Source organism: Notamacropus eugenii, chromosome 7 (assembly GCF_028372415.1).
Source record: "Notamacropus eugenii isolate mMacEug1 chromosome 7, mMacEug1.pri_v2, whole genome shotgun sequence".
Lineage (NCBI taxonomy): Eukaryota > Metazoa > Chordata > Mammalia > Diprotodontia > Macropodidae > Notamacropus > Notamacropus eugenii.
The window spans coordinates 82,476,606-82,492,804 of NC_092878.1; the positions used below are offsets into that span (position 1 = coordinate 82,476,606).

The 16,199-nt window shown below is 35.6% G+C and overlaps 1 protein-coding gene across 26 annotated transcripts in view; it reads right to left on the minus strand.

Moving 5' to 3' along the window:
- NEK1 (NIMA related kinase 1) overlaps positions 1 to 16,199 on the minus strand; it is a 162,556-nt gene that overhangs the window by 100,258 nt on the left and 46,099 nt on the right. For all 26 annotated transcript variants that reach the window (XM_072623342.1, XM_072623352.1, XM_072623353.1 and 23 more), the window contains 2 exons: positions 15,494 to 15,554; positions 9,015 to 9,172 (listed from right to left, as the gene is read on the minus strand). In XM_072623342.1, coding sequence (XP_072479443.1) covers positions 9,015 to 9,172; positions 15,494 to 15,554 — 219 coding nt within the window. The remainder of the gene's footprint in view (positions 1 to 9,014; positions 9,173 to 15,493; positions 15,555 to 16,199) is intronic.

Consider the following 16,199-nt stretch of genomic DNA (forward strand, 5'->3'; position numbering starts at 1 on the left):
GGGGAGAGGATAAAGGAAGAATCTCTAGAGGGGAGGGTGAGGGAATAGGTTAGAGGAAGGTATAGAGGGGTGTTTAGATTAATGGGAAGGGAAGTATAAGGGAGGGATCCTTGGGAGAAAAAGGGAAGGAATTTTTAGAAGGGAGGATGAAGGAATATGTCAAAGGGAGGTATAGAAGGATGTTTAGATTCATGGGAATGGGATAAAGGATGGATCCTTGGAGGGTCCATAGAATAAGTAAAAGAAGGGCAAGATCACAAGTAGAAGTGAAGTACAGGAGTCAGGAGGGATAGGAAATAAGAGATATGCCCAAAGATAAAAACAAAGATCAGGAGTGGAATTTTTAGGAAAAGTATATGTCTCTATATGTATGTATGCATATGTTTATGCATATATCTATATATAAATATACCCACATTTAATAGTAGCTTTCTGGGGGAGGAAGGAGGAAAAAAAAAACCAAGTAAAAAGTGCACAGCAGAGAAAAAAGAAAACTTACAGGGAAGTAAAGAAAAGACAGACAACTTTCAACATAACACATAGCATTTATTATATAGGCTTTCTTGAAATGGAAATATATTGCTGAAATAAAAAAATATATTGCTGTATATTTTGATATTTGACTGAATCACAGGGACAAATGAGAAAAGCAATTTGAAGAGGAGGGAAGAACTAGCTGATCAGTATCGTCACCATAGCACTGTACCACACAAGGCTCTATGATGAATCAATACAGAACAGTGGTGTCAGTTTTCTTGGTTAGTCACTCTAAACAAACACAGGGGAGGTGTGGGTGGAGGCAGCATGGAATTCCACTTGGGTATATTCAGTCCTTCAAAAGGATGTCTGATCTCACTGATGTGAATATTTCTTCCAAATGTGCGAATCAAAAAACATTCATTCTTTATCCTGCATGGTTCTTGTCCATATTCTCTTGTAAATACCCCTTGGTATTTACATTACATTATGAGGGTCTTCCACGAGGATATATGTCCATGTTTTTTGCTTTTTCCTGATGTATTAAATGGCCCACCTCATTTTCCATAGTGTACTTCTTTGATACTTTTTAGACTACAACTATGTCTATCAGAGGATGCTACGAAGGATCAAGGATCTTAAAGGTCCCCCAGTCCAATACCTTCTTTTTATAGATGAGGAGCTAGATACTGGAGGTTAGGGGACTTGCACAAGGTTACATGGGTCATAAATTGTGGAGCTGGATTTGAATCCAGATTCTCTGATTCTAATTACAGCAATCTTCCACCATTGCCCACTGAGTACCCTATAATTTTGAATTCTCAAATTGCAAACTATTAACGATAACATGAAATATCACAGTTTTAAGACAAAAGGCTGAAGCAGTATAAATAGGAACCAGCTCTATCACCCATGGAACACAGCAGTGATGGTAGGGTATTTTTTGCAAAGTAAGCAATGAATCAGACTGGGCAGGGACCTAGGAAACTTAACTCTAACTCTGTCATAGCAAGCAAAATTAGGATCTTCTGCTATTTTTGTTTTAGTACAGTAAGAGTAAAGTATAGAAACAAGAGTTTCTTTAACTAGAGACAGTACATATATATATATATTTGTATTGTTAATGTGCTTAAAGATCTTGCCACCCACTAATAGGCGTGCCCAGTAAGGGGAGTTTGATTAGGGAAGATTTGTAGGAATGCCCACACCTTTTGTTAATGAGGCACTGGTTCTCAAGGGTTGTGATGCCCTCTGGCTCTAGGGTGAGGTTTTACTTTGGGGCTTCGTTTTTATAAAAAGGTTTGTGTGCCAGATGAGGACTCTGGGAAGTCACTTTAAGGAGCCCCCTGGCTTTGAGAACTCAGATGTTGGTGTTTCCCTCTCTGGTATCCATGGTCAGACAGTTGTGGGTCCAATCATCTGTTGAACTCAGGCAAAAGAAGCCATGTCTGTTGATCTTTTGATTTCTCTCTATTTTCTTAGAAATTCAGAGTGCTGACTCCCTGAACTGAATGATATATGTGCTTGGTTAAAGGAATGATACATGTGCTTGATTAAATTGATTGTTAACTCCTTGAAAGTTGCTTTCCTTTTATGAATGTAAATCTAAGAACCTGTGATAGCAGGCCTCCCCTGTGTACGCTGGGGTGCTTACTTATAGCTAAGTGAAACCTAGTTTGAAGGATGCAGTCCTGGCCTCCAGAATACATATATACCAAGGTTTATCGGATGTAGACACTGGGTATTGTCCCTTTCAAGGCCTCTTGCTTTACTCCAACAGTTAGAGTTAAGTTTCCTGGGTTGCTGGGGCAGTGAGGTGGCACAGTGGATAGAGGCCTGGGCCTGGAGTCAGGAAGATCTGAGTTCAAATTCAGCCTCAGATACCAGCTGTGTGACCCTGGGCAAGTCACTTCATCCTGTGTGTCTGTTTCCTCATCTGTTAAAAGCACTGGAAAAGTAAATGGCAAATTGCTTCAACATCTTTGCCAAGAAAACCTCAAATGAAGAACACAACTAAACAACCACAAGAACAAATTTCCAAGTCCCTGTCCTGCTTTATTCATACATACCTGAGGTGGTATCCTCACTGCTATAGCACCCATGGGACCACCATCAAGGCTGTATCATCTACAAGTATCAAGCACCAAAAGGTATATATAAGTCTACCATTCTCTTACTCCCTCCAAACCCCATCTAGAAATGGGAGAGGAGGCAAAGAGAAAACATGCTTTCATTTTCACATTCCCCATCCAGAAGACCACAAGTTCAAGCTCTTCAGCCAAAAGCATCCCTCTCATTCAAGGCTGGGGCAATGTGGAGTTTTGTCCTGGAACAGTGTAAAGGCCAGTGTTTGCAGGAGGGTGCTAAGTCTGGCTCTATTACAAAGTCCCTGGAAAACAAAGGCTTCTAGGATATCAGCCCAGCTATTTCCTGCAAGACTGAGGAAAAGAAAAGAGTTCAGGTATTCTATTAGCTCTTTCTATCAGCTGTCACAGACCAATACCACTGAAGGGGATAAGATCAGGGAGCTGTTAATAAGCCAGGACTTCTGGCTGGCCAACTCCAAGCTGGGAATTGAGAGATCAGTTACGGCTGTTTTTAGTGCTCTATTCCCACCTGTAACAGTAAGCACCCCAACATACATGGGGGGACCTGCTATCACAGGTTCTTAGACATGCATTCATAAAAGGAAAGCAACTTTCATGGGGTTAACAATCACTTTAAACAAGCACATATATCATTCACCTATCAGGGGAGGTAGCATGCTGAACTTCAAAGAAAATACAGAGAAATCAAAGATCAACAGACATGGCTTCCTCTGCCTGAATTCAACAGACAGGTCCAACTGTTTGACCATAGTTACCAGAGAGGGAAGCATAACATCTGAGTTTTCAAAGTCTGGGAGCTCCTTTAGTGGCTTCCCAGAGTCCTCCTCTGGCCAAACAAACACTTTCAATAAGTAAGCCCCAAAGTAAAACCTCACTCTCAGAGTATTTAACCTTTTTTAGATCCAGAGGGCATCACAACTCTTGAGAACCAGTGCCTCATTAACAAATCTTCCCTAATCAAACTCCTCTTATTGAGCAGGTCCATTAATGGGTGAGGAAAGCTCTTTAATCACATTAACAATACAAATACACATACTGTTTCTAGCTAAAGAAACTCTTGTTTCTGTACTTTACTTCTAATAAAGACTCTTCATTGATAAAGGTAAGATTTCATCAGAGGCCCTTGATTATCATGAAACAAAAATAGCAAAAGATCCTATTCTGCTTGCCATCACACCACCCTAGGCCCTGCACTGAGGAACCAGAGTGACAATATTCCTACTTCTGAAGAGTCAAAAAAAGTTTAAAGGGAAAAATGTAGGACCTTGGCCAGTCATCCCTAGAGGAAAGGTTGAAGGAATAAATGAAAAGAAGAGAATTGTAATGCAGTGAGAAAATGTTATAGGTTAAAAGAATCACAAGATAAAATTCAAAAAGAAGAACATAATCCTGTAGAAGGCCAAGAGAAAAGAAATGGTTTGGCCACAAAAGTATTTGGAGAAAAAAAAAACCCAAGAGATAAATATCAAAATTAGAATATATAGAATAAATTTCAGATAATCAAGAGAGGTAAGGCCTTATATGAGTGGAGCTCCAGAAAGACTTCTTGTAGAAGACAGGACTTTAGTTGAGACCTTAAGAAAGCCAGGGCAAGTAGGAGGGAAGAGATAAACAGAGAAAGAATTTCAGGAATGAAAAACAGCCCATGAAAATGCTAAATCAGGAGATGGAATACCTTGTTTAAGGAACAATAAGGAGAGGTCAGTGTCACAGGATTGCATAGTATGAAGAGGGCACAAGAGGTAAAAAGACTAGAAAGGTAGGAAGGGGTCAGTTTATAAAGGACTTTAAAACTCAAACAGGATTTCATGTTTGATGCTGAAGTAATGAGGAACCAGTGAAATTTATTGAATAGATATGAAATGATCAGATGTGTACTTCAGAAAAAAATCTATTTTGATAGGCGAGTGAAGGATGAATTTGAGTTGGAAAGAGACTTGAGGCACAGATACTGATCAGAAGGCTACTGCAATAGTACAGGTGTGAGGTAATTCATCAGCATTGTGGCAGTGTCAGATGAGAAAAGGAAGAGATGTCATAAGATGACAATGACAAGATTTGGCAAGATCTTTTACATGGGAGGAGAGAAGGGAGAGAGAGTGGGAAGTTGTGGATGACATGTAGAATGGTAACATTCGAGTCATCTCCTATCAAAAATAACCTGGAAAACAAGACAAGGAAGGATAATTTTTTTAAAAACTGCTGACTTACTGAAAATAATAATTAAACAAAATCACCATATATTTCAGAAATAAGAGAAAACCACTAAGAACTAATAAAAACAAAGTGAAAATAAAATTCAGAGGACATTGCCAGAAACTACAAATTTTAACCCTAGGAAATGACTGCCAAACTGCATAACTTTGAAATCAAAGAAATAATACTCCCACAAACAAAAACATCAAGTACCAAAGAACCACTGGTCACAAAAGATTATACAGCAAACAGATTCAAAGAAGGGAAACTTGGGATATGATTTTCTAAATGGTAAAAGAAAAAAAAACTTCCAGACAAGAATAACTTATTCTCAGAAAGTAGAACATAATATTATTGTATGGTTTGGGGTGAAGGGAGGAGATGGTGTTTTAAAAGAATAGATGACTTTTAAGAATTCTTTTGGAGAAAACTCTGGTTCAGTGGATTTGCAGGTAAAATGGAACAAACTTTAAAAAAATGTTAACTACATAATTACATACATAAATACTATACATATTATTATCCATACATACTTATTAACTACATAAACTATCTAAAAAATTGAGGATAAAAATGCTCTAACAAGTATGAGAAAAACATAGTCCTAACAGGTAAACAATGGGAGGATAAAATAAGATACACACACACACACGTGCCATTAAAATAGCAATTAAAAATTTTTAAATAAAATCCTGGTTAAAAGACTGCAGCAATATATTCTGAAAGTTATTCATTATAATTAAACTGGATTTATACCAAAGATATAAATATAGTGAAAAATTAGGAAAAAATATAACAAAACCCTAAAATATTCAAAATCATATGAACATATCTAAGTAAGAAAAGGCTCTAACAAAGCACCACACCAATTCATTCAAAAAAAACAACCCCCCCAAAAAACCCACCCCACCAAACTAAACCTACAGACAGAGGCTTAGAACAACCTTTTTTTTTTAATATCTAAGTATAAATTTAAAATCAAAAGCTAATATTATCTATGATGGTAGAGACTACAGCTTTCATTATAAATATAGAGATAAAGCAAGGATGCCCTTTTCCCCTAACTCTTAGTTCTAGGAATGCTAGTGATAATAACAGAACACCAACAAAAAAGAAATCAAAGGCACAAACATAGGTAAAGAAACAAAATTACTCTTATCTGCTAAAAACATGAGGAATAACTTAGAAAAATCTAGATAATTTGGGGGGAAAAACCTTTTTAAGAAAATAGCTTCAGATGGGACTATTAAGTAACTGTTCTTCTGAGTCTAACTCCAGGAATGGGTAGCAAGAAAGGCGATCTGAGCCTCCAATCCAGGATGCCAGTAAGCTGGTGAGATGCTGGTATGAACAGCAAAAGGTGATCTCATGGGAAGGGTGGGAGAGCAGCTGTTTAGCCTGGGCTGAGGTAGGAGTCTCTTGACTTAATTTCCCCACTGACACCTGGCAGACTTTAATGCCTGACTGAATGCAAGTTCACAATCTACTCCTGCCCAGAAATGACATAAAGTTGGGGAGATATTGTATCCCTGCAATGTCCCTACTCTTGGTGGCAATTTCCTATAGTCAAAAGGTTTGTAAGCTTAATACCAGATCTATTCAATTATAGATTATTGGTAGGGGAACATCTGAGATTAAGTCTAAAATTAAGCTATTAGGCATAGGACTTTAGACCAGCAACAATAAGTTAGGGTCCTTTAATTCTTAGTAATACCGTGGAGACAATTAGGTCAAGAGCTTGTGAAGTTAGCAACATAAATATTATTTGTGTCTCAGTTGGTTAATGTTTAAAAAGAAAAATTCTTCTGTGGTCCATATTGTAAATGCTTTAAAAAGAGGTATCACCTGACCAAAAGTTTGAATTGTTTTATCTGTTATAAACTGTGTTAAAAATGAAAAATAAAATTTAAAAAAAAATAGCTTCAGTAAAGGAAGAGGACACAAAATAAATTCACAAAAGCATTTCTCTATAGCAATCAAAAAATCCATCAGGAAATGGAAAAGTTCCCAGTCAAGATAATTACAAAATGCTTTAAGTATCAGGGAAACACTCTACCAAATCATACTCAAGAACTGTTTAAATAAAATTACACAATGTTCTTTAAATAAAGAATCATTCAAATAAATGAAGAAGACTCAGTGCTCATGTCAGGGCCATGACAACATAATAAAAAATGATGGTACTACTTAAAGTAATTTACAGATTTAGTGCTATAATGAATAGTCAAGAGGATACTTTATATAGTCTGACAAAATTACAATAGGATTCATTTGAAGGAACAAAAGGCCTAGAATTTCCATAGAACTAATAAGCAAAAGTAGGAATAAAGGAGAAATGGCAATGTTAAGGTCTCAAATTACACTATAAAGCAGCAATCACCAAAAACATCTGGTACTGGTTAAAAATAGTAAAGGTCTATGGAAGAGACTAGATTAGGAAGAAATGGGGAGAAGGAAATAAACATTTATAGAGCATTTACTGCATGCCAGGCACTTTACAAATATAAGAAGAATCAGAAACAACTGATTGTTTGATAAACCTGCAAACATAAATCACTTGGGGAATAGCTCCCTATGTGACAAGACTTGTTGGGAAAATTGGAAAAACAATTAGGTAGAAATTAGATTTAGACCAACATCAAACATCATATCCCCCAATAAGCTTAAAACTGAAATATGACCTACACATTCAAGTTCCCACAATAAAAAATTAGAATGGAACCAGATAAAGTACCTTTCACAGGCAGAGTTAGGAGGAAATTCTTAATAAAATAAGGGTTACAAACAATTACAAAAGATAAAATAGATTTTTTGATGACATGAAATTAAAAACTTTTACATAAAATTTATCCAATAAATAATTTGATATCCAAGACACACAGGAAATTCATAAACATACAAAAGACCAAAAGTCATTTTCTAATGGGTAAATGGTTAAAGATTATTTTAAAAAAGTTCTCAAAAGAAAAATCCCAAACTATTAATATGTGAAACATAATCCTAAGAATAAAAAATTCATGTCAAAACAACCCTTACATTTCATTTTATACCCAATAAACTGGAAAAGATCACAAAAGACAGGAATAGTCAATGATGGAAAAGTTGTACAAAAACAGGTGGAGCTGCAAATTAGTCCACTGACTGTAAGGCAATCTAGAATTATACGAAGAAACAGAATAAAATATCCAAATCCTTTGACTCAAAGATCTCGCTACTAAGCATATGTCTCAAGGAAGTAGGTTTCATAAGCACCAAAACATGTATAGAAGCACTGTTTTCTAAAATCAAAAAATTGGAAACAAAATAGAATCCCACCAATTGGAAAATAATTGTGATATACTAATATACTGAACTGTAAGAAACAATGCCTATAAAAAATACAAAGTTAAGTGATACTGAGTGAAGTGAGCAGCACCAGGACAACATTGTACACTAAATAACAGCAACACCTGTGTGATGATTAACCATGACAGATTTAGCTCTTTCCAGCAATACAAAGATCCAAGACAATTCTAAAAGACTCATGAGGAAAAATGCTATCCACATCCACAGAAAGAACTATGGAGTTTGAATGCAGATCAAGGCATACTATTTTTAATTTTTTTCTTTCTCATAGTTTTTCCTTTTTGTTCTGATTCTTCTTCACAATATGACTAATGTGGAAATACATTTAACATGATTATACATGTATAAGTTATATCAGATTGCTTGCTGTCTTGAGGAGGGGGGAGGGAAGGAAAAAAAATTGGCACTCAATGTCACAAAAATATTGAAAATACTCTTTACATGTAATTGGGAAAAAATAAAATACTATTAAGAAAAAACACTTAAGAATACACAGTAAGATGGGAACTTATATAAACTGATATAAAGTAAATGGAAACTAAGAAAATAATGCATATACAACAATGTAAATGTAAAAAAACAATACCACTAGCAAAAAACAAAACCAAAAGCTATGAAATTGATAAGAGTGACCTCAAACAAGAGATATAAAAATGAATGGATAAAAAGAATTACTTGCAAAGAAAGGGGCTGGAATACCACATTTAATATCAGATTTAACTGATGTGCTTGTTAGTTTTATTAAATCTTTTTAACTCTGAATCTTTATAAGTTGGCTGTTTGAGAAAAGAAAAAGGGATATAAGGGAAAAATGATGCAAAAATAAAAGACAAAGAAGAATAAAAAAACTAAATGTGCTAACAATGCTGTTTCTTATGACGGTTATACCTGTTTGTATCTTGAAGGTGGCTTCTTTTCATGAAATTTTTTAGGCATTTCAACCACTTTCTTATATGTTAAAGGTACCCCATATTTAGCAGCAGGCTTTGTAATTTTCTGTGAGGGAGCAGGAGATGCAAAGATCTGTCCCTGAGCTGGTCTTTTAGCTACATAAAAAACACAAAGACACAAATTATGAGAAAAAAAACAAACCTCTTTTCTTAGGGCCTCTTATTATCATAATTTCAATTAAAATCCTCTTAGGTTGTAACTCTTGAGTTTTAATCATTTACTTTCTAATCTTTTTTATCAAAGACATCTAGACCCTTTTACTTTGAAAATATAATTGCTTCCAGTTCAACTAAATCAATCTAAAGCCATAAACATGAAAACTCAAACATCCAATGCTAAGTACAGGGGCTGGAACATAGTTAAACATTTAATAATGGTTGATGATGATGACTGTTCTCTTTTAACAACAATGCCAGCATACCACACATAAGGAAAATATTCAGGTAAATAAACACCAAATTTTAATAGAGAAGGCAACTTACCAAACAAAGCAATCAGATATTAATCTAAAAAACTAACAATCATTAATGTGCTTAAACATTAATTGCATCCTTACTAGCAACTATGACATAATTTAAAGAAAATGAATTGGTGCAGATTAAGATTTGTGACTAAAGAATAAAGATTCTCAATTAAATATACCTCAATACCTGTTGAAGGAAAAACGGAATGGTTTGGTGTTCTCACCAATTCAGGAATTCCCTCCAACAAAGCAGCTAGAGCTTGTTCACACCTGCCTATCAAGTATGACTCTTATCCATGTGCCACCAGACACTTGCTAGATGACAATAACCCAAGGTGCTGGAGACCTTTCTTACTTTCTTCAAAATCACAGGGGTGCCAGTGGAGCACTTGAAAAACCTGATATTCCTTAATCATGCTTCCTGAGCATTCCATCTACTCTTTTTCTTCCATAATTTCTTGAAATCTCATTCTTTTCATCAGAGTTCCTACTTGATTATGTCTCACAGTTTAAAAACGCTCACGTGTATACTACACTTCTCTCTACTGCCCTCTGATACTCATGTTTAATTCCTGAGAGGCAAATGGATAAGTAAAAGTGTTATAAGCAATTCTGGTAACTGTTCTTTTGCTCTATTCTGGATGTGACTCACTTTTCATCTGTACAGTAGTACAGAAGATACACATGCTGTTGTACGGCTTAGCAGAGTGACTGGCACATAGATGCTAGCTGACTGCCTCTGTAGGGTGTCCATCATGTATTTTGAAATGTTGGCAGCACTCATTTTTCATCCAGTTGATCTTTCCTTGAAGATTAACAGACCAAATCTCATTCTGTGATCCCAGACCTCTTTTGGAAGGTTCTACAATGTTCTGGTGCTTCTTACAATCAATACATCACCCGTAAACAGGAGCATCTGGAGAACTTCTTCATTCAATAGAGAATCCCTCTGAACTCTGAACTGAAGCTCTTCCACCAGAGTGAAAAACATACACCTTTGGCAAATGTACACCTGTTTTATGTCTCACCCGATGCTTATTATTAGGGAGTAACTGAACAAACTTATTTCTGTTATTACATCTTCTAAGGGATCTTGATATATGGATGAAAAATACCTTGTTATAAAATAGCCTGTGATGTTTTATTGTGAGGATTTGCCTACTGCTAGACCCTAGAAGACAGAAATGACTCCATATTTGATCACTGACTGACATGCCTATGTTACCAGGAAGTTCCCAATACCAGTTTGGTTTAGTCAGCTACATATAAGCAAAGAATACAAGTCTCCCCGAACATAATCAGTTTAGTAAACTTCATCTGATTCTGGTATTTAAGGTTAGTAAACTTTTCTAATAGAATGCCTTCGAGGTCAGTAAGGTGGTAGGTCAAAAACTATACCACCCAATATCTGACTGCCCATAACTATCAGATCAGAGGGCAAATATCCAGAGATCTGGGGTATGCATTCCACTGTCTGCCTGAGCTATCTGCTAAAGAGCAGCATGCTTGCATACTTGTGAGTAATGAAGTACCTGACTCATGATCCTTTGAGCACTTGTGTTTTTTCTCAGTACATCACTCACAACATCCTCATATTTATTCTACAAAACCCAATACTTTTCTCACAATCAAGAAACAGTAAGCACAATGAAATCTTGTTATATTTTACATTTTTCAATTAACTATGAAATGATAAATATATGGTCCACTGTTGAATAAATGCATGACAATGATTCGTGGGAAAACACCTCTCAAAGATTTTGTATAGATGGGAGAACAGACATATAGGTCAGTAGTTAGTGATGTTTCCTTGCTCATCTTTTTTCCCCAATACTAATAAGGTCTGAGATATTTTCCATGCCTTTTTTATCTTTTCCTTCTTCAGATATTGTGCATATCAGTATCTTGATATCCTCATAATTGTTCCCTACATATATACATAGTCCAATAATGCTATTTTTCACTGAAGTGTTCTATATAATGCTATTTCTGTCTCCTTCAAAAGAATATCTGAAACTGAGATTAAGACCCAAGTTTGGTGGTTCCATTATCATTTATAGAAAAACAATTTTTTTTTGTGGTTTTTATAAATCTTTTGTTTGTTTTCCCCATTTGTAGTTCTCCTGTCATTATAATCCTTGACTGTCCTTGGGATGACTTTACTGAACTGAGTATCTACCTTACCAAGGTTTCTTTAAAGTAGTTTTACTTTCAATTGCTTCAATCTGTTTCATGAAATGACATTGCTCACTATCATCCACTGGTATTGACTTTAGCTGCCATTATCTTTTCTGTCAGATGTTTGCTAACTATGGCACTGGGTGGGTTCTTTTGGTCTTCTTGTTGTGGTAATTAATTGGTAATGGTAACATTTTTCAGTGAAATGATCATAATCAGAGTTGATATAATTTCTGTTGTCTATTTTCCATTTGTGCTTTTCAATTACTTACTTAACAATTCAAGGTTAAACTGTTTTCAACATGTCATAGCCTTTTCTCCTTTTCATGCAGGTGCCACCACCTCCACCCATTCCTCCTCCTCCTCCTTCAACTTCTTCTTCTTCACAGATTCTGATCTTAGTTCTGACAAGTTGGTGGCCCAACTACATGCAACAGTTCCCACATTAATAACAAGTTTTTTTCTCCTGTCTATTAAAATACAATCTATTCTTTCTTTATGATATTTGGTGCTTTCCATGACCAGTGCTTAACAATTTTTAAAATTTTATTTTTTAATTAATAAAAATCTGTTTTCTCTCCCTCTTACCTCTCCACTCTTTGAAAAAAAGAAAAACACAACCTTGTAAAAAAATTTGAAGTGAAATAAATTCCTGTATTAGCAACGTTCAAAAAATGTCTTAATCTGTACCATGTCCACCTAACACCTCCATCAGGATGTGGGTGGCATGTTTCACCATTAATCCTCTAGAATCACAACTGATCACTGCACTAATCAGAGTTCTTCAGTCTTTCAAAGATGTCTTTATAATATTTTTCTTAGTGTATAAATTGTTATGCTGATTCTATTCCCTTCACTCTGTATCAGTTCAGAAAAATCTTCTCAGTTTTCTTTGTAACAACCTCCTTCACAATTTCATATGGCTTAATAATATTCCATTATATTAATAAACCATAATTTGTTCCGCTATAACCCTAAGGGCAGCTAGGTGGCCCAGTAGATAGAGTGCCAGACCTAGAGTAAGGAAGACTCATATTCCTGAGTTGAAATGTAGTCTCAAACACTTACTAGTTGTATGACCCTGAGCAAGCCACTTAATCCTGCCTGCCTCAGTTTCCTCATCTGTAAAATGAGCTGGAGAAGAAAATGGCAAACCACTCCAGTATCTTTGCCAAGAAAACAACAAATCGGGTCATGAAGAGTTAGACAAAAATGAAACGACTGAACATCATCATCAATCCAATTAATGGCTTTCTCTTGCTTTCCAGTTCTTTCCCACCATAAAAAAGGCTTCTATGAATACTTTTCTACATATAGGTCCTTTTCCTCTTTCTTTGATCTCTCTGGCATATAAACCTAAAAATGGTATCACCGGATTAAAGAATATGCACAGTTTAGTAATTTGGGGGGGGGGGGGGGAGAGATAGTTTCAAAAGACTTTCAATAATGGTTGGACCAATTTATGCCTCCACCAACAGGGCATTAACATATGTGTTTCCCCAAAGCCTGCCCAGCATCTGTCATTTTTGTCAACTGTCAATCCAAAGTGTAAAGTGGGACATCAGAGTTGTTTTGATTTGCATTTCTTTAATTATCAGTGATTTGGAACTTTTTTGTATGGTTATTGATAGCGTGGATTTCATCCTTTGAGAAGTGCCTGTTCAAATCATTTGACCATTTATCACTTGAGCACTGGCTCTTATTCTCAAAAATTTAAATCAGTTCCCTATATACCTTGGAAATGGGACCTTGCTACAAAATTTTTCCCCATTTACCTGCTTCTAATTTTAGCTGCACTGATTTTGCTTGTGCAAAACCTTTTTAATTTCATAAAATCAAAATTGCTCATTTTAGCTTCTGTGATCCTCTCTCTTATCTGGTCATAGACTAGAGAGAGATTTAATTAATGATGTCCCCTTTTATTGCTAATTCAAGTCACTCTTCTTCCTACAAGTCTGATGTTGCCTCCCAGCACCTACACTTTCCAACTCTAACACTCCTTCCTCTTAGAATGTTAGCTTGCCCCACTGAGGACAGGTACTATTTATTTTGTTAGCTTTTGTTTTATTTGTAGGGCTTACCATGATGCCCTGGCATACAGAAGGTGTTTGGTAAATTCATTTCTTCATGTTCATTCATACACAGATTTGGGAACCATTTGCAGAGATAGTATCTGAATCCATAAAAGCTGATATTCACCAAGTGAAAGAGAATAAAAAAGCGAAGAAGAAAGGGTCTAGGACTGAGCCTTGGGGGACAACCACAATTAGTGGACATGACACAAAAGAAACAGAGACAGACAAGGAACAGTCAGACAGGCAAGCACCAAAAGACAGCAGAATCAGAAAACAAATTCAGAAATGAGTGAATATATGAAAGGAGAATGTGGTCAACAGTGTCAAATGCTACAAAGAACTAAGCAAATCCCTTTAGATCTGGCAACTAAGAGATCATTGCTAACTTTAGAGGAACAGTTTCAAATACTAATGGAAGAAGCCAGAGTGCAAAGGGCTGAGAAGAAAGGAAGCAGAAGTACTGAACGCAGATAACTTTTTCAAGAAGTTCAGTTGAGAAGGGGAAGAGATGCAGAACAAAAGTTAGAAGAGATGCTAGGATCTAGTGTTTTCTAAGAACAAAGAGATTTAGGATCTTATATAATTAGCAAGAAAGAACTCAGTATATAGGGACGTTAAAGAATAGGAGTATGATAATGGGAGGTGTCATCTGTTAAGATAAACAAGGTTCCCCGTGAACCAAGAACATAAGTAGAGTGAACCAAGAACATAAGTCTTTTTAAGGAGAAAGGCCACCTCTTCATCAGAGACTGGGGTGAAGGAAAAAGGTAGTAGGGGATAAGCTGTGAGATAAGAAAAAGAGGAAAAAAGGTACTTTTGGCAAATTACTTCAGTCTGGGGGTGGTGAGGCAGTGGTGGTGAAATATGAAGCAAGGTTTTCAGTTGAGAGTGCAGGACAGGAGGTGTCATGAGACAAGAGGAGACAAAAAACATTTTGGAGCATTTTCTGTTGAGATGGCATAGGAAGGAGGAGTAGAAGGATTACTTTGTTACAATGAGGGACCAGTTAAAGTTACATAACAGATTTGTAGTAGATTCAATCAGCGCTGTTTCATAACTTCTTGAAGCTCTGTTTGGCAGCATGTTAGCAGGTGCAAAGTAGAAAGATGATGGGAGTAATGCAGAGATGGGGTTTGGCATAGCATTATGCTTAGAGTCAGGACAGAGAACAAGGGACTTGAAAGAGAATAGTATAAATTTGAACTAGTTCACCAAAGAGTCCAAAACGGAAAGGGAGGAGAGAATGTCTAATTATCTAGGAAAATATTGAGGCATGGAGAGATTAGAGGTCATAGAGATGAAGAATATTGCTAAGGGTACTAATGAACAGAGAAAAATGGAATGATAAAAGATTATAATCAAATAAAGAAAATTTGGAATTCTAAAACATTGATTTGAAGCATTGGCATGTAGAGGGACTCTGTAAATTGCAGAAGCAGGAAGTTAGATTACTTGAGGAAACTTCAATAAATACACTGGAAGCTTGATCTTATGTACTGTCACACTTAAGAACAGATCTGAACGTAAACATTTATGCAATTTAATTATCAGTATGCCTGGATTACACAAATTATTTACTGTTGATATAAATCATTTTTGTTATTCTATAAGGGATATACATTTGCTAGTTCAAATTATACTAGAGTTAGAGTAGATTTTTATTCAAAAAAAGTGATGAAAAGAATACGAATATTATTTACCTGGCACATGATGAGCTCCAAATCTGTGAAATGCTCTGTGACTAAATTCTTCTGCAATAAGCTTAGATTAAAAGGGGGAGAAAAAGCATATTAAAAAAGGTTAGTCTTCAAAAAAAAGATTAAGTTAATTAGTAAACAATATAATTTTCTCTATGCTCCTTAAATGAATCAATTCAAATACAAAATTATAAGTATGTAATTATAATTTAAAAATCAAATAATTCTTCTACTAAATTATGTACATATTTCTAAATGTTCTAATGTTTCTAAACTCATTTCTTGCTTTTCCCAACACAGATTCCATAAGCTAATGAATTCACACACACACACACTTCATGCTTAGCCCTCCTCTTTGTATCTTAACTTTGTTGCATGTTGTAGTGACAAAGTGGTTATAACAATGTAAATGAAAAGAGAATGAAAAGAACCCTACTTTCTAAAAAACAGAAAACAAAACGAACTTCCCTCTAAGGAAGAAGTAGGGGATTACTGAAGCAGAATGTCATGTACACTGTCACAGGAGATCACTGAGTCGTATATTTTGCCTCAACTTTTTATTTGTTACAAGGAAGGTTTCAATTCTAGTGAGGGAAAGAGTGATATTACCAGAAATTATAGTGATATAAAAAAACATAAGATCATCAAAAAAGCATTTTCAAAACTATTCCTTCTCAAACACTATTCCATTCCAATAACATCTCCTTAT